The 25,408-nt window shown below is 41.6% G+C and overlaps 1 protein-coding gene across 1 annotated transcript; it reads right to left on the reverse strand.

Annotated features, from left to right (window-relative positions):
* Positions 1-6,492: 6,492 nt before the first annotated feature.
* On the reverse strand, positions 6,493-25,059 carry LOC106581908 (protocadherin-17). Its single transcript, XM_014164357.2, has 4 exons — positions 21,470-25,059; positions 20,036-20,094; positions 19,695-19,867; positions 6,493-7,786 (listed from the first exon to the last, which is right to left on the reverse strand). Exons 1-4 carry the CDS (start codon positions 23,954-23,956, stop codon positions 7,188-7,190), a joined length of 3,318 nt encoding a protein of 1,105 aa, XP_014019832.1. The 5' UTR covers positions 23,957-25,059; the 3' UTR covers positions 6,493-7,187.
* Positions 25,060-25,408: the final 349 nt, after the last annotated feature.

Below are 25,408 nucleotides of genomic sequence, written 5' to 3' on the forward strand. Positions count from 1 at the left end.
TGATGGTGCTGCATCAGATGACCACAATCACCCAACCTCAACCCAATTGAGATGGTTTGGGACGAGTTTTTTATTTTTTTATTTCACCTTTATTTAACCAGGTAGGCCAGTTGAGAACAAGTTCTCATTTACAACTGCGACCTGGCCAAGATAAAACAAAGCAGTGTGACAAAAACACCAACACAGAGTTAAACATGGGATAAACAAACGTACAGTCAATAACAATAACACAATAGAAAAACATATGTACAGTGTGTGCAAATGCACTAAGATTAGGGAGGTAAGGCAATAAATAGGCCATAGAGGCAAAATAATTACAATTTACATTGAACCGCATTGGACCGCAGAGTGAAGGAAAAGCAGTCAACAAGTGCTCAGCATATGTGGGAACTCCTTCAAGATTGTTGGAAAAGCATTCCTCATGAAGCTGGTTGAGAGAATGCCAAGAGTCTGCAAAGCTGTCATCAAGGCAAAGGCTGCTTTGAAAAAATCTAAAATCTAAAATCGATTTAGATCTGTTTAACACTTCTTTGGTTACTACATGATTCCATATGTGTTATTTCATAGTTTTGATGTCTTCACTATTATTCTACAATGTAGAAAATAGCAAAAATAAAGAAAAGCCCTTGAATGAGTAGGAGTGTCTGAACTTTTGACTGGTACTGTATATACAGTGCATTCAGAAAGTATTATGACCCCTTCACTTTTTTCCACATTTTGTTACGAAACAGCTTTATTCTAAAATTGATTAAATAAAAACAATCCCTCATCAATCTACACACAATACCCCATAATGACAAAGCAAAAACAGCTTTTTAATTTTTTTTGCAAATGTATTAAAAAAAACAGAAATACCTAATTTACATAAGTATTCAGACCCTTTGTTATTTGAGTGGAAATTGAGCTCCGGTGCATCCTGTTTCCATTGATCATCCTTGAGATGTTTCTACAACTTGATTGGAGTCCACCTGTGGTAAATTGAATTGATTGTACATGATTTGGAAAGGCACACACCTGTCTATATAAGGTCCCACAGTTGACAGTGCATGTCAGAGTAAAAACCAAGCTATGAAGTCGAATGAATTGTCCTCCGTAGAGCTCTGAGACAGGACTGTGTAGAGGTACAGATCTGGGGAAGGGTACCAAAACAGTGGCCTCCAGTTTGGAACCACCAAGACTCTTCCTAGAGCTGGCTGCCCAGCCAAACTGAGCAATCGGGGGAGAAGGGCCTTAGTCAAGGAGGTGACCAAGGACCCGATGGTCACTCTGACAGAGCTCTAGAGTTCCGCTGTGGAGATGGTAGAACCTTCCAGAAGGACAACCATCTCTGCAGCACTCCACCAATCAGGCCTTTATGGTAGAGTGGCCAGATGGAAGCTACTCCTCAGTTAAAGGAATGTGACAGCCCGCTTGGAGTTTGCCAAAAGGCACCTAAAGGACTCTCAGACCATGAGAAACAAGATTCTCTGGTCTAATGAAACCAAGATTGAACTCTTTGGCCTGAATGCCAAGTGTCACGTCTGGAGGAAACCTGGCACCATCCCTACGGTGAAGTATGGTGTTGGCAGCATCAAGCTGTGGGGACGTTTTTCAGCGGCAGGGACTGGGAGACTGGTCAGGAATGAGGGAAAGATGAATGGAGCAAACTACAGAGAGATCCTTGATGAAAACCTGCTCTAGAGTGCTCAGGACCTCAGACTGGTGCGAACCGGACAACGACCCTAAGCACACAGCGAAGACAACATAGGAATGGCTTCGGGACAAGTCTCTGAATGTCCTTGAGTGGCCCAGCCAGAGCCCAGACTTGGATGAGATCTAAGATCTCTGGAGAGACCTGAAAATAGCTGTGCAGCAACACTCCCCCTCCAACCTGGCAGAGCTTGAGAGGATCTGCAGAGAAGAATGGGAGAAACTCCCTAAATATAGGTGTGCTAAGCTTGTAGAGTCATACCCAAGACTGCCAAAGGTGCTTCAACAAAGTACTGAGTAAAGGGTCTGAATACTTATGTAAATGTGCTATTTCCGTTTTTCATTTTATACATTTGAAAAAATTCTAAAAACCTGTTTTTGCTCTGTCATTAACGGGTATTGTGTGTAGATTGATAAGGAAAAAAAACAATTCAATCAATTTTAGGATAATGCTGTAAAGTAACAAAATGTGCAAAATGTGAAGGGGTCTGACTACTTTCCCGAATGAACTGTATGATGTATTGTATGAATCCTATGAATTGAAATAACAAAAACTTTGATGTGAAAAAAAAGTCCTAGTATTTAGACGTCATAGAAATGTGTGATTAATTTGCCATCTGTGTCTGCGAACACACTGCAGCAGCTAATTTCCCTCTCTGTGGCACTGTCTGGTTTCACATGCATGAGATGATTATTCCTCTGGATTACCCAGGTGACTTTGCAGGGAAAGACAGTCATTAATCAAACCTAGCCTCTGGTCAGAAAATGGCTCCACGGTAAATATCTACAACCCTTTCATTTCGGAGCGAAGATTTCCGGCAAAGCTATGAAGCACAGTGTCATGAGTGACTGGCTCCACTCCAAAGCCATTAATGATGTGATGATTGAACTCCATTCACAGAATAACTTGGGACACTTCAAATGTCATATCAGGTTTGTCAGAGAATATTATTCTGACAGTTCAAGGTCACATGAATATGGACTTGCCTTTTCAGTCCACCATTAAGGTTCAGATGAATGCTTGTTATGCACATCCCTTTGTCAAAATGGGAGAGGAGAAAAGTGTAGACTTTTTATAGACATAGTTTGATGGAGCACATCATTGAAAAGTTCCATAAAAGCGTGAACCTTCCGTCAACGTTAGAACAATACAAAGGCGTACTGTCTTTCTTCATAATACGCCCGCTATCTTGTATCCTGTGAGAAAAGCACCTTTTATCTTACCAGGATAGCACAGTCCTAGTCAAGGAAGCAGCACGTAATCAGGTCCTTCGATTCAACTTGTGTCATTCTAGTCTGGCAGCCAAGCTTTGTGCTACACTAAACAGTATATTGATTTACTAAACTGTGCATTAGTTCAACGCTTCAGTCTTATTCTTCTGAAATATTTCTATTTTTCTGTCATAACAGACACCTGCACCTGATGGGTAAGTCACCTTGGATGGAAGGTTTGTAAGCCTTCATGCTGTGATAGAGGAACTGTCTTACTGTACTGTAGCCAGTGTTAGTGAAGCTACTCTGAACATTTTGTTTACCAAGCTACCAATTACTTCACATGGGAAGACGTTAAGTTAAACTAAAGCTACTCTTAAGAAAAAATGTGCTTACTTAACTAAAGTTACTTTGAAAAGGTTGTTTGTGACAAATTATCATATCTCAATCGGAAATGTCATAGGCCACAAATTTCAAGAACAGATCACTCTGGAGTCAGATGTTAACGGAATGTGTAATTTGGCCTATTAAACACAAAAGCTATGTTTCAAGTGAGAATTAGGCAGGTCTGATGCTGAAAAAAAAGTACACGATTGCCTAACACTGACTGTAGCCTACATTCAGATTTTGTCCCACTTTGTCTCTGAAGAGGGGAAGTACAGATGAGGTACCCCATAAAAGAGCCCGTCAGAGGTTGAGCTGGAACTTTCCTGATTCTCTATCCTCTCTTGGTCTGGAACACTTAGTGTTGATTGACAGGTTGTAGCTGTATTTGAACACTTCCCAGAGGAAAAAGCCATCAGTAACACAATTTTAACAAGCACTTAAGAAAGGATGGATGTGCATTCGACAGGGCCTATAAAAAAGGTGTTAATTCACAGGGGTGAGGGTGAAAACTATATGCAGTCAACAGTGTCATGATCTTCTAAGAGTAAGAGACTTAACACCACTGCTTTTTCAGTTGACTTCCAGTCTGCCATGTCTACTTTCACAATACATTAACACATTGTGAATAAATACTCTCTGTGACCTAGTGCAATCCTGAGGGTGTACAAAAGTCTCTAGAGTCCACAGCCTCGGAAATATTGTAAGATACAGTAAGTCAGAGTCCAAATAAGCCCTACGATACTGTAGTTGTTCTTGTCGAGCCATATCAGCTGAAAGTTTTGTTACTTCAACACTTCAATCATTCTTAGGAGAAAATGATTTTATTTAAACACCCAATTTCCACATCTTTGTCAGCAAAAACTTGACCTGATGAAAGGAGGACTCGAAAAAGAGAGGCTCTATGGGAAGACTAATGTTGACTGGTGTTTTTAACTTTAGGGGAAAGCACTCTCCCAATATTGTTTATGACATGCTCTCAGAGTTTTTCTTCATCAACAGCTTTCAACCAAGTGGAACCATTCCCCAAAGCATTTGGTTGAGGTAGAAACAAGCTCTTAATCGCTTGTGTGTTATTGAATTATTGAATTAAAAGCTTATGTGCTCAGGGTGAGCATGTCAATTTTTCCCAACTGAATGGTACACTGCTCATTCCTTTCTCATCTGAATAGATCATTTGTGTATGTAAAATGGTGAAGAATGGGGGCATTACACAGATCGCTTTCATTGTCTGTAATTCCTATTCACTCTGACTGTAATCATTGTGAAAGACAAGTCATATTCATCCACCCAACAGTGTGTGATATGCCCGTCCCTAATCTGCATTCAGCGCTCCTCTACAACACGTTGCCGATTTTTGTCAAGCAGTTGTTGCACAGTGTTAATTAAAGGAGGGTTTTCTTCAAAGAACACATTTTGCATAATTGCAGCTCAAGTGGGAGTTTCACCTGTAGCCATTTGTTAAGAGTAAGTGATATCTTAGAGGATCTCAAGGGGTATATTCGACCACATTGCCTGAGTCCTTTCAGATTGACATTCTGCTATCGCCTGTTTTCATGTCTAGTGTTTTAAAATTCTGGGGATTGAAGTAGAGGAGTAGAGCGAGCGAAGTGATATTATTGCCTGGCATTTCATTGGGAATCAGTTGCTGTGACCCACGCAATTCCCCCTCAAAGAGTATTTCAACTTATGCAGATGAGCTCATCAGAGCCGCCTGCTGAGCAGCAACATCTCGGTCTGGAATTGTCAATACCAGCAACGAAAACAAATGCAAATCAAAATCTAAATTAATATGTTTCCCCTGAGGAGGGAACTGAGTCTTACTTATATTCATCTCTCAGAACATGACAGGATCCTGTTACCCCGAAAACAAGCACTGTGGCATTCTCAGTGAGACGACACGCAGATGTCATATGTCTTCCACTGCTTCAGATAAGACAGGAGAAAATAGAAAAAGCAATTAATGGGGATAATTTAGCTATTGTGAAACACATAGCCTTCTGAGATGGTGATCTAATTTAGCACAAATCAATGCATCATAATAAAAATACAATTTAGTGAATAGTCAGTAGAGTAGCCTACTGTATAAGAGCCAGATGAGTTGGAAGGGATTCAAGTTCCCCTGTTATGCGGCTTTAGTCACTAGCAGAACCCATGCCACTGTTTGATAGAGCTACAGACAGCATCAGAGGGAATAACATGGTATGTTTGGAAAGAGCTGAACCAGCAAAGACAGGATAAACGAGCTAGGGCTGCCATATCATTGCTGTTGTCCATCACTTTTACCTGAAGTGCTTACCCCTGCTAGGGATTTTATTGCACTGGTGCTCTTTCTTGTTTGGAACTAGTGGTTCTCATGACAAACGGTTTCTATTCTGCTCAGGATGGTACAGAATGGGATGTCAGGAAGAGGAAAATTGATTCAAATGGACGGCTATCCTGCAGCTGGCTTTAATTCAGGCACACCAGTGTTAAACAAATTCCCACGTACCATACACTGGGGACTTGTTTAATGCTTAAGCAGCATAGAAGCATCATAGGTTTGGCTGATTTGCAGTTTAATGAGGTACACTAGTGGGCTGAGGTCGACAAAACTTGCATAAACTACAGATGTAGTATCTTAATTTGAGCCAGTTTGCTACAGTAGGAAAATAGTCCTGCAGCAACAGGAAAGGTGAATCATTATGTGGATTATAATTCATGTACATTTTTGTAGGGGTTGATACAGTGTCCCTAAGGGAAAATCAAGCCTGAAATTTCAAAGTGGAAGTTACAATCTTCAGAACCCATTTTAAACCTCAAATACACTACAAGTTTAAAATTGCAGAACGTTTTCCTGCAACAGGGGGATCAAATTAATTAAAATCCAACATCTGTAAAGTATTTCATATTGTCTTTTCATATTGTCTGATTTCATTTGTTTGCTGTAAAAGATAATTAGATGGTGTGTAAAAAGAAAGGTGACTGCGGTTAAGAGTATGATAATATTAAGTTAACTTGAGAGTGGGATCTCAACCGCTATTGTAAATAGCCATGGCTCGTGTTGGTGTGTGTTTGTGGGGTTGCAGATTTTTCTGACAGTTGATTAAGCAAGATAAATCATGTCAGCCCTTGAACCATACCTTGGAGAGAGAATTATGATCCTCAGGCATAACAAAGCTTAATAGCTTTAGAGGCACCATTTGTCAAAAATAATTACATTCCATGTTTCGCAGTAGCACATGTGTATACAAATTTAATAACAACAAGTACAGCAGCTTATATTCACTTGAAAGCTCAGCTTATTTGCACATAAACTGCAGAGAAGACGACGATAAAATTACAAATACATTCATAAAAAACAGTTAGAATTTTCAGGGACCTCAAATTGTTTTATGAAAAGCGACATTCCCTATTTTACCAGAGCAGAGTCGCCTTTAAATGTTCATAAGACACTTCACATTGTATTATACTTGAATTATACGTATTTCAATTGTCTGAAATATCCAAATGATGTTTCTCATACACTACAGTAAGTGAAGACAAAACATTTCACTGTACATAAGCAGACAGGACTCAATAGCTTCACAGCAGCAATTTGATCAACAGCCTCACAAAATTGGAGCTTGAAATGTGTAAAACACGGACATCTAAATTGAAGGGTATACCATGAAAACACGTAATGGCATGAAAGCAATGGTTTCCTTGCCCTTCCGCTCACAGCAGTCAGAACCAAGAGCACACACTTTACTTCCAACAACAAACCACAGAATCAAAAAAAGAGATAGCTAATGTCTGATGGTTTTTGGTTATACAATGCATGTCTGGAACCTTCCTGGGTCAAAACAAATTACCCCTCCGTCATTCATCTGTGACCTCATCACATGGCGGCCAAATGAGAGCAAGGCCCAGACTTTGACCTTTTAGTTCCCAGAGTCCCGCTGGTCCAGATTGACGCACTCCATCCCCCCACATTCCTGGCTGATGATCCCAGATCTGTGGATAAGGCTGTTGGACAGGGACTTGGGACTGAGGTCGCAGGACAGGTACGACGGATCCTCCAGTTCCGTATGGGGCGGTGAACACTGGCCATCTGGGGGTCCGTAGGCACTGCTGTCTGAGCCCCCCTCCCCGACCCTCCCCACCTCCTCCCTGGGCCCTTTGGTTGGGGAGTCCAGGGGTGTGTCCCCCTTGGTGGGGCTGCTGGACATGGAGGAGCACTCCTGCAGCAGGGGACTGAGGCCGCGCTGAGACTTTAAGTAGGGTTTGACGTTGGCTACTAGGATGATGCTGTCCCGCTGCTCCTTCCCGAACGTGCTGAGGGTTTTTCTGGCTGCACTGCGGTTGAGGCTGCCATAAATCTCTGTCTCCACCATGGCCTCCATTCCCACTGGGATGAAAAGGTTGGTGCGATTATCGGCGCTGTCTGCTTGGCTTCCTACACGTAACTTTGGCATCCAGCATCTGTCAGAATGGCCCAGTGCACGACATTCATCTGTGCAGTGAAGAGATCTGCCTTGTCCTAAGGAAAGATTTACAAAGTTCTTATTAAATGACTGATGATCGCTTTACAAAGTATAATCAAATATGCAAGTTAAAGAATACAATTAAATTCAGAGCCAGCTCAATCTCCTCCCACACATACTGAAATAAAAAGCATAGAAAAATGAATAAATCATTTCTAGGGAATAAGTACAACCACTCCAATTTCCAGTCTGTCAGGACCAAGATCAAGAGAAAATGTGAGTTCAAAATGCATATTAAATCAAAAGGGAGAACAAAATGACAACAGTTCGATTTTGTAAAACTGCAACATAGGTCCCACACATTACAATCACTGTGCTTTGAAGGCATACCCACCAATGTAGGGGACCACAGATTACAGTCAAGTGCCCATTGCATTTTGTCTGTCTTTCATCTCCAGTCAGAGGGGGAAAAAACAACCAGTTTTACATATATACATATAAAAAGACCACAAAAAAAAAACTATTTTTGGAGGTAGCGCTCACCACTGCAGAGAATCTAGCCTTTGACAATGATGTAAAGAGAGAGGTCTGTATATGGAAAAGGTTCATAGAAGCATTTGCACTTTATATTTTGGACTACTGCATTTATGTCTGAGAGAACAAAAAAGCCAGTTTCGCATTGCCTTCTCACCATATTCGTTGAATTCAAATTAGTTCAGACAATTAAAAATTAATATAAGGGTATGAGCATCCATTAAGATAGGTGCTAACAAGGCATTTTATGTTAATTTTGCAACACATATGGCAAGTGGTTAAATATAGGAAACTATCATATCTCGACTCACAGTGACCGTTTATTGTCACAGCTAATAGGCAAAGAAGCACACCTGGCCTGAAACAATAGCTCTTCGTTATCAGGATTTGTGTGTTCATGTCGGGAAAAAAAAATGTATGAAATGTATGCATTCACTACTGTAAGTCGCTCTGGATAAGAGCGTCTGCTAAATGACTAAAATGTAAATGTAAATGTCTCGCACAACACAGACCAACCATACAGATGTACAGTAGGATATTAACTTGATCACCCTGTTGCAATGCAGGAAATGTAGTGTATTTGAGGTGTTAACAAGGATTTCGAAACTTGGAACTTACATTTTTAAATTTCGGACTTGATTTTCCCTTACGAAAAATATATCAACCCTTACAAAAAATCCCATTAATTATAATCCACATAATAATTCCCACACAAAAATGTATTATTTTCCTGCTGTAGCAAACTGGCTCAAATTAAGATCCCACATCTGTATGTTACTTCCTTCCCTTGTACATACAGTACTGTAGCTATTCCTAAAGACATTGGGATCTTACAAAAAATAGCAAGAGTAGACAGGCTGTGCCTTGCCACGATCCTGCCACAGTCAGTATAATTTAAATCTCTTAAGGCACCTTAGAGTTCCAGGACTAATCATGTTTAATGGGTCTACAATTGCAGTGATATGCCTTGTGGATGCTTTTTAAAAGCCAGGGACACAAAGGACCCATTTAAAGGGATCACATGGGTGGTGTACTATGGTTAAGTTGAAGGGAAAAACATGTTTTCCAAGAAAAGAATCTGCCTGGTCATTATAAATAGAAACAGACAAAGCCTAGCAACAGAGAACCCCAAGATGTATGCTCCTGGTTTCTCCTGGAGACAATACATATTCAGAGGGGGACGCAATTGAGAGACGCACAGGTGCATAAATTACCTGTATCAAAGCTGAGAGGAGACTGGAGTCTTTGTTAAAGGTGAAAATACAAAAACACTACTTAATCCACTGTTGTGGCCTTTTGTGTTAGGGCTTCTCGGGATATGATTCAAAGACTGCACGGTTTTCCTGTATAGTGCTCTTTGAATTAAGTCTAAACTATTGTTCCAGGCTACCAGCACAACTTGCTGGAATTCAATACTTATTTTCCTAGAGATAAAGAACATATACTGTATCTACACTTCCTACAAACAAGTATGTGTGCGCTGTGGCCTATAGAAAATATACATAATGCAGAAACTGTCTGACTTTTCGTGCTTGGAGGATGAACTGTCTGCACACTCAATGTACATTCAATGTAGAACTGACAAACCCTTACAGTACACATTTAATGCGACAATTAGCTTAGCTTTAAACTGCTGTACATTTTCTACAACCAAAGACAACTCAGAGTACGTCAGAAAAAAGCGTTAACACAAGCTATTAATATTAAATGCATTGCCCCAGTTCTTTGCATTGCTCTTATCTTAAAAATGTAGTCCTTTAAATTAATTGACATTCCAGTCAAGTAAGCATCAGTGCAGTGTGTAAATTCCACTGTGCACATATGAAACATCTCTTTCAATATCTTTCCATTTGATTGGCCTTTGAACAGGGGCTGGAGAATCAGACTCAGAAATATGTGCTCCAGAAAAGTGTGATTGAATTTACACCTCCCACAGAGAGAGCATGGCCCTGCCGTTTCCCCTGACACACACGCACAATCCCACACGTCCCCCTGGCAACCACAACAGTGTTCCCATCGCTGTCCTCCTGAGCACGCCACAAACAAACAGCTCATAGCAATGCAAATGGAGTGGAAAGTACTGCACAGGGATCTGATGACCACAGCCATTCAATTCCAAGACACTTCTGTCTCTCACTGAGGGAAATGAGAACAAGCCCCACTTCAGTCAAGTCCTCCATTATCTTTCCGACTGCAGACAAACGGACTTTTATGGGAGACGTGCCTTATCTTTTATATGCATCATATCATGCAGGAAAAGAGCTACATAAACCAATCATAATCCGACCAGTAGTGAAAAGGACTTGACTGGTGGAAATTGAAATTCATCAATGATTGTATGTAGCCTATTGAGCACGTCAACAAGACTTGACATAACTGGTATGAAATACACATTTCTTTATAGGTCCATTCTAACAGTCCATTCTAACAGTCCATTCTAACAGTCCATTCTAACAGTCCATTCTAACATTCCATTTAAGATTCCAGACAAGGCAACTGAGAATGTCGCCCGTAGAAAAGCTGTATGAAAACATTCTGTCAGGAGCCACCAAACGCTACCTGTCTGTTTGTACTGAAAGCGTCTGTCATGCTCTTTTGTCCCCGTCTTCCAATTCAAGCTTGAAGGAAGTTTATAATCAAATAATGAAATGATCAAATGAGACAGCAATAGAGGTACACTATACCATGCATATGAGCTTGTTTGAATGCTAAAGCCGGCAGAGGATGTTTGAACATTCTTTCCTTCAGCCAATGGACCCTTTTATCCTCTTCACTATCATCTACTTTCCACTCTGGTGCCTTCATTTCATCTTGGCAGTGCAGCTCAACATTTCTGCAACAGGACTCCCATGCAGAAAAAAATATACATTGAAATATATTTCCTGTACTCAAAATGGATTCCAAATTAATTTATGTTTTCGTCTAAATGTGCACCGTTCAAAAGTTTGGGGTCACTTAGAAATTACCTTGTTTTTGAAAGAAAAGCATATTTTTTGGGCCATTAAAATAACATCAAATTGTTAAGAAATACAGTGTAGACATTGTTAATGTTGTAAATGGCTATTGTAGCTGGAAACGGCTGAGTTTTTTATGGAATATCTACATAGGCGTACAGAGGACCATTATCAGCAACCATCACTCTCCAAACAGGTCAGGGACAAAGTTGTGGAGAAGTACAGATGAGGATTGGGTTATAAAAAAATATAAAAAATTTGAACATCCCACGGAGCACCATTAAATCCATTATAAAAAAATGGAAAGAATATGGCACCACAACAAACCTGCCAAGAGAGGGCTGCCCATCAAAACTCACCAACCAGGCAAGGAGGGCGTTAATCAGAGAGGCAACAAAGAGACCAACGATAACCCTGAAGGAGCTGCAAAGCTCCACAGCGGAGATTGGAGTATCTGTCCATAGGACCACTTTATGCCGTACACTCCACAGAGCTTGGCTTTACGGAAGAGTGGCCAGAAAAGTGGCCATTGCTTAAAGAAGAAAATAAGCAAACACGTTTGGAGTTCTCCAAAAGGCATGTGGGAGACTCCCCAAACATATGGAAGAAGGTACTCTGGTCAGATGAGACTAAAATTGAGCTTTTTGGCCATCAAGGAAAACGCTATGTCTGGCGCAAACCCAACACCTCTCCCCACCCCGTGAATACCATCCTCACAGTGAAGCATGGTGGTGGCAGCATCATGCTGTGGGGATGTTTTTCATCGGCAGGGATTGGGAAACTGGTCAGAATTGAAGGAATGATGGATTGCGCTGAATACAGGGAAATTCTTGAGGGAAACCTGTTTCAGTCTTCCAGAGATTTGAGATTGGGATGGAACTTCACCTTCTAGCAGGAAAATGACCCTAAGCATACTGCTAAAGCAACACTTGAGTGGTTTAAGGGGAAACATTTAAATGTCTTGGAATGGCCTAGTCAAAGCCCAGACCACAATCCAATTGAGAATCTGTAGTATGACTTAAAGATTGCTGTACACCAGCAGAACCCATCCAACTTGAAGGAGCTGGAGCAGTTTTGCCTTGAAGAATGGGCAAAAATCTCAGTGGCTAGATGTGCCAAGCTTATACAGTAGAGACATACCCCAAGAGACTTGCAGCTGTAACTGCTGCAAAAGGTGTCTCTACAAAGTATTGACTTTGGGGGGGTGAATAGTTATGCACACTCAAGTTTTCTTTTTTTTGTCTTATTTCTTCTTTGTTTCACAATAAAACATATTTGGCATCTTCAAAGTGGTAGGCATGTTGTGTAAATCAAATGATACAAACTCCCCCAAAAATATATTTTAATTCCAGGTTGTAAGGCAACAAAATAGGAAAAATGCCAAGGGGGTGAATACTTTCGCAAGCCACTGTATCCCTTTAAGCATGGTGAAGTTATTAATTAGGCTTTGGATGGTATATCAATACACCCAGTCACTACAAAGATACAGGCTTCCATCCTAGCTCAGTTGCCAGAGAGGAAGGTCACTGTTTAGGGATTGCACCATGAGGCCAATGGTGATATTAAAACAGTGACAGAGCTTTAATGGTTGTGATATGAGAAAACTGAGGATGGATCAACAACATTGTAGTTACTCCACAATATTAACCTAAATGACAGAGTGAAAAGAAGGAAGCCTGTACCCGAATAATAATAATCCAAAACATGCATCCTGTTTGCACAGGCAAAATCCTAGATGAAAACCTACTTCAGTCTGCTGGGAGACTGGGAGTTGAATTCACTTTTCAGTCGGGCAATAACCTAAAACACAAGGCCAAATATACAGTTGAAGTCGGAAGTTTACATACACTTAGGTTGGAGTCATTAAAACTCGTTATTCAACCACTCCACAAATTTCTTCTTAACAAACTAGAGTTTTGGCAAGTCGGTTAGGACATCACTTTGTGCATGACACAAGTAATTTTTCCAAGAATTGTTTACAGACGGATTATTTCACTTATAATTCACTGTATCACAATTCCAATGGGTCAGAAGTTTACATACACTAAGTTGACTGTGCCTTTAAACAGCTTGGAAAATTCCAGAAAATTATGTCATGGCTTTAGAAGCTTCTGATTGGCTAATTGACGTAAATTGAGTCAATTGGAGGTGTACCTGTGGATGTATTTCAAGACCTACCTTCAAACTCAGTGCCTCTTTGCTTGACATCATGGGAAAATCAAAAGAAATCAGCCAAGACCTCAGAAAACAATTTGTAGACCTCCACAAGTCTGGTTCATCCTTGGGAGCAATTTACAAATGACTGAAGGTACCATGTTCATCTGTACAAACAATAGTACGCAAGTATAAACACCATGGGACCACGCGGCCTTCATACCGCTCAGGAAGGAGACGCGTTCTGTCTCCTAGAGATGAATGTACTTTGATGCGAAAAGTGCAAATCAATCCCAAAACAACAGCAAAGGACCTTGTGAAGATGCTGGAGGAAACTGGTACAAAAGTATCTATATCCACAGTAAAACGAGTCCTATATCGACATAACTTGAAAGGCCGCTCACCAAGGAAGAAGCCAAAACTGCCATAAAAAAGCCAGACTACGGTTTGCAACTGCACATGGGGACAATGATCGTACTTTTTGTCCTCTGGTCTGATGAAACAAAAATAGAACTGTTTGGCCATAATGACCATCGTTATGTTTGGAGGAAAAAGGGGGATGCTTGCAAGCTGAAGAACACCATCCCAACCGTGAAGCACGGGGGTGGCAGCATCATGTTGTGGGGGTGCATAATGTTTTAAGGTAAGATAGAACTTTTGCTAACTAAGGTGTTTAATAAGCAGTCAAGCAATGTATATTTTGTCCCAAATTTGATTCACCATTTCTCTTTTATTCACAGAGGTAAAGATATTTATAGCTGCATGACTTTGTAGGCTTTGACTGTCATGTTTCTAACTAATTACTAATCTTCAAATGTGTCTGTTCCATTTTTGTTTCCGTAGGTCATGAACAGCCAACATCACGTTTCATGAAATTGAATGATATTTGAAGGAAACCAGATCAAAGGATGATGACCAAAGTATGAAAAATGACTGTTGCTTCTACATTGATAAAGTTTGATTATAAAGTTACTGGTCCCCTCCCCCATGTCAAATGCTTGAATTAATTATTAAGGGGACAAGGTGACATCTCCTTAACTCTCATTCGAATACACCAATGGTAACATGATATTCTCTTACCTAGTATCGCCTTATAACCAACAGAAGGTGTGTTTGCAGAGGGGCATGGCTTATATAGATATATAGCTACTCTACTGGTGCCAAGATTTAACTGTGGAGTGTCAGCTAATATAATTAAATGTTTACCCTATTCATATCTGGTGTTAGCTGGTTACTGGCTAGCTAGGTTTTCAGCCAGCGTGGAACAAAAGGGAGGAGGGTCGTTCAAAACTCAGATGCAGTTGTCAAGTCAACACATCTGTTATTTGCATCACAAGAGACCTGCCAAATGGGTGATGTTTTTTTTATATCATTAACTAGGTTTCCATCCAACTGGCGAGCAAAATATTTTAGCGGCACCTCTCGTTACAGCGAAGAGAAAAATGTTTAGTTTAAAGTTAATTTCCTCCAATTCTAGTCATTTTGCCATGGGGCGGAGAGAAAAATGTGCAGTTTTACAGCTAATTTCCTGCAATTCAAAACATTTTGTCATAGGGTAGAGGCAAATGTTTGCTGTTTTTAATATGACAACTGATGATCAATGGGCCCCACCCCGGTCGGTAATTTGACCAAGTTTAGATAGCTGGCACTAGACTAATTTACCAATGTAAAAATGTTACTTCAGTAGCCTAATAAACGGCATCCTTTCCCTACAAGTCGTAGTCGGAGGACCACACATGTCATCATGTGACTCTAAGTTTACTTCGATATGAAAGTTATCATATCAATATTTGCACATAAAAACGTTTCTACTGACATTTTTCGCATAATTCATTTTACCGACACAAAAAGATCCCAGCTTGCTATCGTTTTTTTTTTTGGACATTTGGAAAGTTTACAGAAAAAATTCTATCAGGCCTGTCATAATAGTTTTTATCCGACATGTACTTTACTCGCATAAAAAAGTTAGTGATTCAATTTCAGTTGTTGTTTCAGTTGCTTTGTGCATCACCAAATTTGCTTATGATGATTTTACTGCAGCATTGCCCACTGCATCCAACTTGCTTGACATAGGCGTTTCAAAGAGGTATCAGTCAAGGAGAGTTCTGAATATAAACTCCCCGGCCACTCAGCCTGTCTTTTCAAATTTCCTGGTAGTTGGCCATGAAAGAAAAAGTACTTTTCAGAATGACTGTTCAGGACCTTTAATGGAAGAATATGCTGTGTAGCCCGGAAGATCATAAAGTAATTGTAAGCAGAGATTAATAAGGCTTGGATTTGTGAGTCAATGCTAAGAATGATGTCCAAGGGAATGGACTAAACGTGGAAGAAAAATGTTAGACATGCTGCAATCCTTTTTCAAAACAATGCACATCATTTTGAACTCTAAATTGCCAATCTGCAATTAATACACTCCCCTAATTCCCCTGTCCACAGCAACATCAATGGTGCAAACCGATGGTGCCTGCCTGATGTCTTAATGATAGCAGCATCATTTTTGAAAGTAAGATTGAACTTAAGTTGAATATGTGTTCAACAAATGCTCAAGCAATCTACATTATTTCCCAATTTGATTCAACATTTCCTTTTTCTTTACTACACGACCAAAAGTATGTGGACACCCGCTTGTCGAACATCTCATTCCAAAATCATGGGCATTAATATGTTGGTCCCCCCCTTTGCTGCAACATCTCCACTCTTCTGGGAAGGCTATAATGTCATTGTATGCTGTAGTGTTAAGATTTTCCTTCACTGGAACTAAGGGGCATAGCCCAAACCATAAAAAACAGCCCCAGACCATTATTCCTCCTCCACCAAACTTCACAGTTGGTACAATGCACTGGGGCAGGTAGCGTTCTCCTGGCATCCTCCACCAAACCCAGATTAGTCCGACAGACTGCCAGATGGTAAAGCATGATTCATCACTCCAGAGAATGTGTTTCCACTGCTCCAGAGTCCAATGGCGGCGAGCTTTACACCACTCCAGCCGAAGCTTGGCATAGCAATCTTAGGCTTGTGTGTCTGGCTGCTTGGCCATGGAAACCAATTTCACGAAGCTCCTGAAGAACAGTCGGTTTTTTATTAACCTTAATTTAACTAGGCAAGTCAGTTAAGAATAAATTCTTATTTACAATGATGGCCTACCCCAGCCAAACCATCCCCTAACCCAGACGACGCTGAGCCAATTGTGCGCCGCCCTATGGGACTCCCGATCTCGGCCGGGTTGTGATAGAGCCCGGGATCGAACCAGCACTGAGACGCAGTGCCTTAGACCGCTGCACCACTCGGGAGGTCATCAGTTGTGCTGATGTTGCTTCCAGAGGGAGTTTGGAACTCGTAGTGAGTATTGCAACCGAGGATAGATGATTTTTACGCGTTTCAGCACTCGGTGGTCCCATTCTGTGAGCTTGTGAGGCCTACCACTTCGCGGCTGAGCCGTTGTTGCTCCTAGACATTTCCACTTCACAATAACAGCACTTACAGTTGACCGGGGCATCTCTAGCAGGGCTGAAATTTGACGAACTGACTTGTTGGAAAGGTGGCATCCTATGGCAGTGCCACGTTGAAAGTCACTGAGCTCTTCAGTAAGGCCATTCTACTGCCAATGTTTGTCTATGGAGATTGCATGGCTGTGTGCTCGATTTTATACACCCGTCAGCAACGAGTGTGGCTGTAATAGCCGTATCCGTTAATTTGAAGCGGTGTCCACATACTTTTGTATATATAGTGTATGAAATCCGATGAAACCCCCCACCAGAAGCAATCAACAACCCAGATTCAGTTCCATAATTGCTTTAAATAAAATATTTATAGATTTTTTAATGCAAAGTTTATTTAATGTGACATTGAAAAATATAAACGTAAAATATACAGTACCAGTCAAAAGTTTGCATACACCTATTCATTCAAGGGTTTTTCTTTATTTTTACTATTTTATACATTGAAGAATAATAGTGAAGACATCAAAACTATGAAATAACTCATATGGAATCATGTAGTAAACAAAAAAAGCTTTGCACACCTTTGGCATTCTCTTAACTTGCTTCACCTGGAATGCTTTTCCAAAAGTCTTGAAGGAGTTCCCACATATGCTCAGCACTTGTTGGCTGCTTTTCCTCCACTTTGCGGTTCAACTCATCACACACCATCTCAATTGGGATGAGGTTGGGTGATTGTGGAGGCCAGGTCATCTGATGCAGCACTCCATCACTCTCCTTCTTGGTCAAATAGCCCTTACACAGCCTGGAGGTGTGTTGGGTCATTGTCCTGTTGAAAAACAAGTGGTAGTCCCACTAAGCGCAAACCCGATGGGATAGCGTAACACTGCAGAATGCTGTGGTAGCCATGCTGGTTAAGTGTGCCTTGAATTCTAAATAAATCACTGACAGTGTCACCAGCAAAGCACCCCTACACCCATCACACCTCCTCCTCCATGCTTCACATTGGGAACCACACATGCAGAGATCATCCGTTCACCTACTCTGCATCTCACAAAGACACAGCGATTGGAAACAAAAATCTCAAATTTGGGCTCATCAGACCAAAGAACAGATTTCCACCGGTCTAATGTCCATTGCTCGTGTTTCTTGGCCCAAGCAAGTCTCTTCTTATTATTGGTGTCCTTTAATAGTGGTTTCTTTGCAGCAATTCTACCATGAAGGCCTGATTCACACAGTCTCCTCTGAACAGTTGATGTTGAGATGTGTCTGTTACTTGAACTCTGTGAAGCATTTATTTGGGCTGCAATCTGAGGTGCAGTTGACTCTAGTGAACTTATCCTCTGCAGCAGAGGTAACTCTGGGTCTTCCTTTCCTGTGGAGAGCCAGTTTCATCATAGTGCTTGATGGTTTTTGCGACTGCACCTGAAGAAACTTTCAAACTTTTTGAAATTTTCCGTATTGACTGACCTTTATGTCTTAAAGTCATGATGGACTGTCATTTCTCTTTGCTTATTTGAGCTATTCTTGACATAATATGGACTTGGTATTTTACCAAATAGGGCATTCTTCTGTAATACCACCGCTACCATGTCACAACACAAAGGATTGGCAAACGCATTAAGAAGGAAAGAAATTCCCCAAATTAACTTTTAAAAAGGCACACCTGTTAATTGAAATGCATTCCAGGTGACTACCTCATGAAGCTGGTTGAGAGAATGCCAAGAGTGTGCAAAGCTGTCATCAAGGCAAAGGGTGGCTATTTGAAGAATCTCAAATATAAAATACATTTCGATTTGTTTCACACTTTTTTGGTTACTACATGATTCCACATGTATTAGTTCATAGTTTTGATGTCTTCACTATTATTCTACAATGTATAAAACAGTAAAAAATAAAGTCAAACCCTTGAATTTGATGCATTTCCAGAATACATTTGAAAATATAAAGAATTGGCCAAATCATATATTTTCAAAAATATATTTATTACTTTTTTCAGATGCATTTTAAATACATTTTCAGGTGTATTTTAAATACCTTTACAAATGCATTTTAAATACAATTTGCAATGTATGTCAAGATGTATTTTAATGTATATATGATTTGGCCATTTCTTTACATTTTCAAATGTATCCTGAAAATGCACCCAAAATGATATTTAAAGAAATAAGAAAATAGTATCCATGAGTTCCTCTGACTCTGAGGTAGATCAAATCCCGACGTATCCCTTTAAATGTATTTTTTCCATATGGGCTGAGCTACAATATCATGCTGCCTCATAGAGCTAAGATTGAATTACTGCTGCTTATGTCCTGTGTAGCTCAGTTGGTAGATCGTGCTGGTCCCGTGTGGCTCAGTTGGTAGAGCATGGTGCTTGCAACACTCGGGTTGTGGTTTTGAATCCCACCCGGGACCAGTATGAAAATGTATGCACTCACTACTGTAAGTCTGCTAAATCAGCGTTTCCCAAACTTAAGTCTTGGGGCCCCCCCTGGGTGCACTCATCATCAGGCTATGATTATTTGAATCAGCTGTTTAGTGCTAGGGAAGAAATTTAAATGTGCACATGGGGGGCTCCCAGAACTGACTTTTGGATACCCTGTTCTGAATGACTAAATTGTAATTGCATAGAATTCATACTGCTGAAATCTTGTTTAAGTATTATGATTTCAGGAATCTCTTTGAGGTGTACACTGTACTATCATTATTTGCTTTAGCTTTACCCTGAGGATGGTACTGTAGGATTGGGGATAAACAGACTGTGTACATGTGTTTGTAGTGCATTTTGGCTTGGTGCTGTGATTGGAAAAACAAGGGTCTGATACAAGGGTCCATTAAGCATCTTCAAGATGTCAGAGAGACAGAGAGAGAGAGCTTCCACTCACCCTGCTCGAGAGGCTGGCCATTAACCGCTGTGGCTTTCATCTTGATGGCCTCCCTGGCAGACGTGTCGCAGTGGGAGCCTTTATTAGTATCCTGGTCACTATCAGCCTGGTCACTATCACCATGGCCACTGTCTCGGAGGCTCGCTCGCTCTGCATCCTTAAATGTTGAGCTGCTGCAGGATGAGGAGACAGGAGAAGAAAAAAAACATAACTCTATTGGTGGTGGTTTCCGTCTGTCTTTCTTGTGATCGCCCTTGCGCCCTGTTTGACGTGCTTGTTCTGATGGCTTGATATTGAATGTAAATGGTGGTTGTCAGGTAGTTATCATTTAGCGGACTTACCTTTGAGCAAATGGCTGCCTGTTGGACGTATAATTGGGCTCCGAGGGAAAATTATCCGTCTGAGAATTGAAGAGAGATAATTATTTGTGTATTGTGCACCTGAATAGTTATCCTGTGTGCAACAGTTTATATGAGCAACATGACAAATTCAAAGGACACCTCCATTAACTATGGCTTGGGCTGCATTCAGATCTGTACATCTGAAGCATTTAGGAACACATTCAATCCTTACTCGCTACATCCATTTTTTTGAACTCTGTCTATGAATTTGAGAATGGTTACGTTTCTCCGGGTCCATAGCTCAGCTTTTTTTTTAAATCAAAACAGAGGCGGGATGTCCGCTTTGTTATTGTTTAAATTAAGGACTCTAGGTTCAATAAAGCATATTCCAGTGTGAGTGTCAGCAGTGAGAGAGCAGCAGCTATCAGTGGCACCCTGATAAGAACAAATCTCCTTTATGTCCATATGTGCCTGTTTGGCGAGGGACAGAAGTAATGCATCAGCCACTGTCATCTGCATCCTTGTTTTTTTCTCATCTTGAGAATAATGTGTTTGTGTTGATCACACCCACATGCCCTAGCAACTGGTGACAGCGCCAGCTCTTGTCATCAGTGTTATCATCTCCAAATGAGACTGTTTCGGAGACCGTCCTAGATATTTACATAATTTACAACTGAAAAGACCGCTGTGCTAAATAAAATTACATGCACTCCTTGTCAATTTAATATGCTGGCTTGCATAAGCAGCCTTGTCATCTTTTACAAGGCAGGGCTGGACCCTATTAATGGCTTATCTTGCCAACGTTGGATTTGGATTTGTGGAACTGGCCCATGTTTGTGGAGGGCAAGAAATGGGATTGTAAGGTTAGGCTGTGTGCATCTAGCTGTCTGGCACAAAATATTTCACTAATGTGATCAGACAAGCTGTTCAAACACCTGTCCAATCCCAGATTTCGGGCAGGGTTTTGTTTTCACTCTGTGGCAGGAGGATCTGGCAGTGGCAGTACAGCAGCGCAGTCCAAGACCCACACGGTTTGCATATCTTACAGAAATGGTTTTCTGGTTATTTAGACCACCTGTAAGGTGCTGCTAGAAGTGACTCATAATGGGCCAATTTGGTTAGGATCTCTGTGGAGGAAATGTAGATCACAAACAATCTATTCTAGCACACTAACAACTGGGATAAAAAATACAGTATCTTTTCATATATTATTTCTTCAATACGCTTGTGGTGTATCATGCTGCATTTTTTGTCCTTCAATTTGCAACATCGTATGGCGCCAGACAGGGAATACAAATGATAACAAGGATGTCTGATTGCATGGTGCCTGAGTATTGATTTGAAGAACGACCTCTCTTGTGGCAGATTTGTATAAAATACCATGGAAGAATAAAAGGCAATAAAAAAATATGGTACAATGATTCTGTTTCTTACCTGTATCACTGACATTCTATTCATAGGAGTCTCTGTGGTAAGCCCCGCGAAGCTTGAGTGACAGCCAGCCCGAGGCATCGTCAGGCTGTTGGAGGTGGTTTTCAGGTACATGACCTCTGACCTGGGCAGCGTGAGAGGCAGGGGGCTGGTCGTCTGGTAGTCGAAACAGATAGGTGAGGTGATGAGAGACGGGCTGCTCACCACGTTCATCCTGCTCACAGAGTCCCTCTCCTCCATCTCGCTCTGCACCAGCATGATTTCATTCTTGTTGATCCTTTTCTTTTTGCCCTTCCCCACTGGGGGATTGGAGTTGGAGTACTCAGCCATGCGGCACTTATAATTCCCAGCCTCCTTATCTTGATGCTTGGACTTAACGGCGATGGCAGTCATGACAGCCAGCAGCATGACAGAGATGATGCAAAGGGTGACGATGAGGGGCAAGGACAAGTCCCAGTGCTGCTGCTCCCCGCTAGCCCTGGACTCCCCTCCTGCCATGGCTCCTGTGCTGGCCTTAATGATCAGCTTGGCCACAGCAGAAAGTGGGGGCTTGCCATGATCGGTTACCTTCACTACCAGCTCTACAGCTGGGGCCACGTCCTCCCACACAGCATGGGCAGTCCTGACCTCGCCGGCCACAGGGTCCATCTCAAACAGGTGCTCCTCGTTACCCTCAGAGATCTCGTAGGTCAGACGACCACTCTCGCCGTAGTCGTGGTCGACTGCTCTTACCGTGGTCACTATGTACCCCAGGCCTACATTTCTAGGGATCATGATTTCTGCAGTGTCATTTAGCAGGAGGGGTAATACAATAACTGGTAGATTGTCATTGACGTCAAGCACACTGACCCTGACGGTGGCACTGCCCTCCATATGAGGAGACCCTGCGTCTTTAGCTTGAACATTGAACTCAAAGAACTTAGTTTGTTCGTAGTTGAAAGACCTTGATGCGTATATGGCTCCGTTGGTAGGATTGACAGACACGTAGGTGTAAACTGACACGTCTCCGATGTGCGACGGCAAAATGGAGTAAGACACAGTTCCATTCCGACCTATATCTGGATCATGAGCCAGAACGGAGCCTAAGTACTCCCCTGGGATGTTGTTCTCAGGCACCTGGAGCACGTACACCGTCTTGGTGAAACGTGGTGCGTTATCATTCTCATCTAAGATTTTCACTGTGAACGATTTGGTGTAATTCAAGGAAGGTATTCCGTTGTCTCTGGCCACTATAGTCACGTTATATTCGTCTTTCAGTTCCCTGTCTAGAGGTCTGTCTGTGAGCAGAGTGTAAAAATTATCATTGTTTTCCTGCAGCCTGAATGGTACATTGCCAAGCACTCTGCATTGGAGCTGGCCATTTCTCCCAGAATCTTTATCAGTGACTCTCACCAGGGCGATGACAGATTCTGGAGGCGCTGCCTCACTGATAGCTCCCTGGCGGACTGAGACAAAACTTATGACAGGCCAATTATCATTCTTGTCAAGCACTTTGACTGAAATCTTACAATGGCCAGGGATGGGGTTAGGCCCCAGGTCCTTGGCCTGCACGTCAAATTCAATGGTTGGATTCTCTTCATAGTCAATTTCTCCCTGAATCTTTACCACACCTGTGTTGGGGTCAATAGAAAACAACTCCTGGACTCTATCAGATGCATATCCACTGAAAGAATAGACTACCTGTCCATTGCTGCCCTCATCTTGGTCTGTTGCATTCAGATCTATCAGCATTTTCCCAGGTGGTGAGTTTTCAGGGAGCTCCAGCACATAGGCGGGTTTGTCAAATACTGGGCTATTATCATTTGAATCAGTAACTCTCACATTGATTTGCATGGACCCTGATCTTGGATACTCCCCTCCATCAATGGCTGTCAAAAGGAGGGTATGATGGGACTGATCCTCCCTATCTAGAGGTCGCTGAACCACCAATTCAGGATAGATGGTTCCCTCGCCCCTCAATTTCAAGTCCAAAGAAAATGTATTGTAATCATCTCTGGTGACCTGATAAGTCTTTATTCCGTTTCCCCCAGAATCTGAGTCATGCGCAATTGTTAGAGGGAAACGTGTCCCAGCAGCTGCATTCTCTGAAATATCAATATTGATGTGATCTGAGGGAAAACCTGGCGAGTTGTCATTTATATCCACTACATCAATCTTGATCATGCATATTTCCTTGTCGTTGGCAAACACTTCCATGGAGAGCTGACACTTGGGGTTGCGTCTGCACAATGTCTCCCTGTCAATTCGCTGTTTGGTAAAAAGCAGCCCACTCTCCGGGTCCACATCAATGAGATGGGGAGCAGAATTCTCCAGAACTCTAAAGTTAGATTTTTCCCCTCTCTCCACCGGTCCAAATCCGGCATCCTTAGCAATGTTTCCGATAACAGTTCCAGGTCCCTGCTCCTCTGGAACGGAATAATTTAGATTTTTCAGAGTCCGGGCTTTAGCCCAAAAGAGAAGGAAAAATATGACAGGAAGACGCATATCCATTTACTGTGTAGGATGCGCGTGCTTAAAATTCCCGTTTTAACTTCCAACCTGTTGATTTGTTCAGCGACCACACTACGACTACAATCACACGAGACAGGTAGTTTTGTATCCTACCACAACGGAGAGGTTATTACATCGATTTCTTTCTATCTTTTCTATATTTTACGCTGTCCTTTTAACCTCCTTCACATGCCGTACAGCTATGATGAACTCTTTGTGTAAACAAAGATGAACGCCCAAAGACATATCACGCTTTAACGCAATACAAAATGTAACATGTGGCAGACGTGATTCGCTGGTGCGGCGAATAAAATATATTCAGTGATTTTAAAGCGCATATGATTTCCCCTGTTGCTACAAGGTTACAAACGTTTGTACATCCCGCTATGCTGAAGGTTAGGCAGTACAAAAGCGCAATGCCCCTATGCGACATCTATAGCCTACCTAAAGCAAAATACTGAGATACTCATTCATTTAACCATTCATTTCCCAGCATAGTCAGCGACCATCTATCTATACAGTATACTTTTTATGAGCGCTACACACTGTTGCGTACAGGTTATGTACACATGGACCAACCCATAAAGTAAAGCAGATGCACCAAATAAATATGCTCCTTCGGGACCACGTTTTACATTTTCCTTTCATTCACGAACATCTGGAGAGCGATAAGGACTTTTGCCCGATAATTGTCCTATAATCAGTCCAGTAATCCGGTAATCCAGTCCAGTTGGACCTTGTGCCCTTGCATCCCGCATTGATTCGGGGTAAGAACATCAAACAATGCTCCTTTAGAGGTTAAACAAATCCAAGACTTCAGGTGCACAACGTTGTCGATTTTTTTTTCGATATGGACCCCAAATAATTCTGTGTTCAATTATCCGGTCACGTCAACAGTTGAAAACAGCTCTCTTGGCATTGAGATCTGGTTACCACTAGAATCCTCCCGACGCCCTACACACTGACTCCAGTTTATATCTTGGTGCATTTAACATTGTTTCTGATCGTCTTCCAACCAATGAGTGAAACTGTGACAGATCCTGCCTTGGGGGTTTTCTCCAATAGGTCTGGCAAGTTCGCATTGAACGAGGGCTGTTCCGCTGGTACGTGATTCAGTTACTGATGTGAGCGCACAGAGCACAGAGAGAGAGAGAGAGAGAGCTGTAGATGAAAACGTGCTTGTGGATTTTGTTCCTAATAGGCTACATTTCGATGTGCAGTAGGCCTAGAGATAGTGTGTGGATCATAAAAATGTGGGGATGGGAATTAATATAGAAAAACCATACAACCTGTGAGGGTTTGGGTAAAGTGGTGGTAATACCATAAAGCTTTGGTTAAAGGTGGTCAGTCCTGTTCATGCAGGGGCTGGTACTAGGCTACTAGACTAGGCAATCATAACAACAGACCTTTTGTTTTCTGACTGTGGAAATGCTTGTGGACATGATCGACCAA

This window comes from Salmo salar, chromosome ssa21, assembly GCF_905237065.1.
Source record: "Salmo salar chromosome ssa21, Ssal_v3.1, whole genome shotgun sequence".
NCBI lineage: Eukaryota > Metazoa > Chordata > Actinopteri > Salmoniformes > Salmonidae > Salmo > Salmo salar.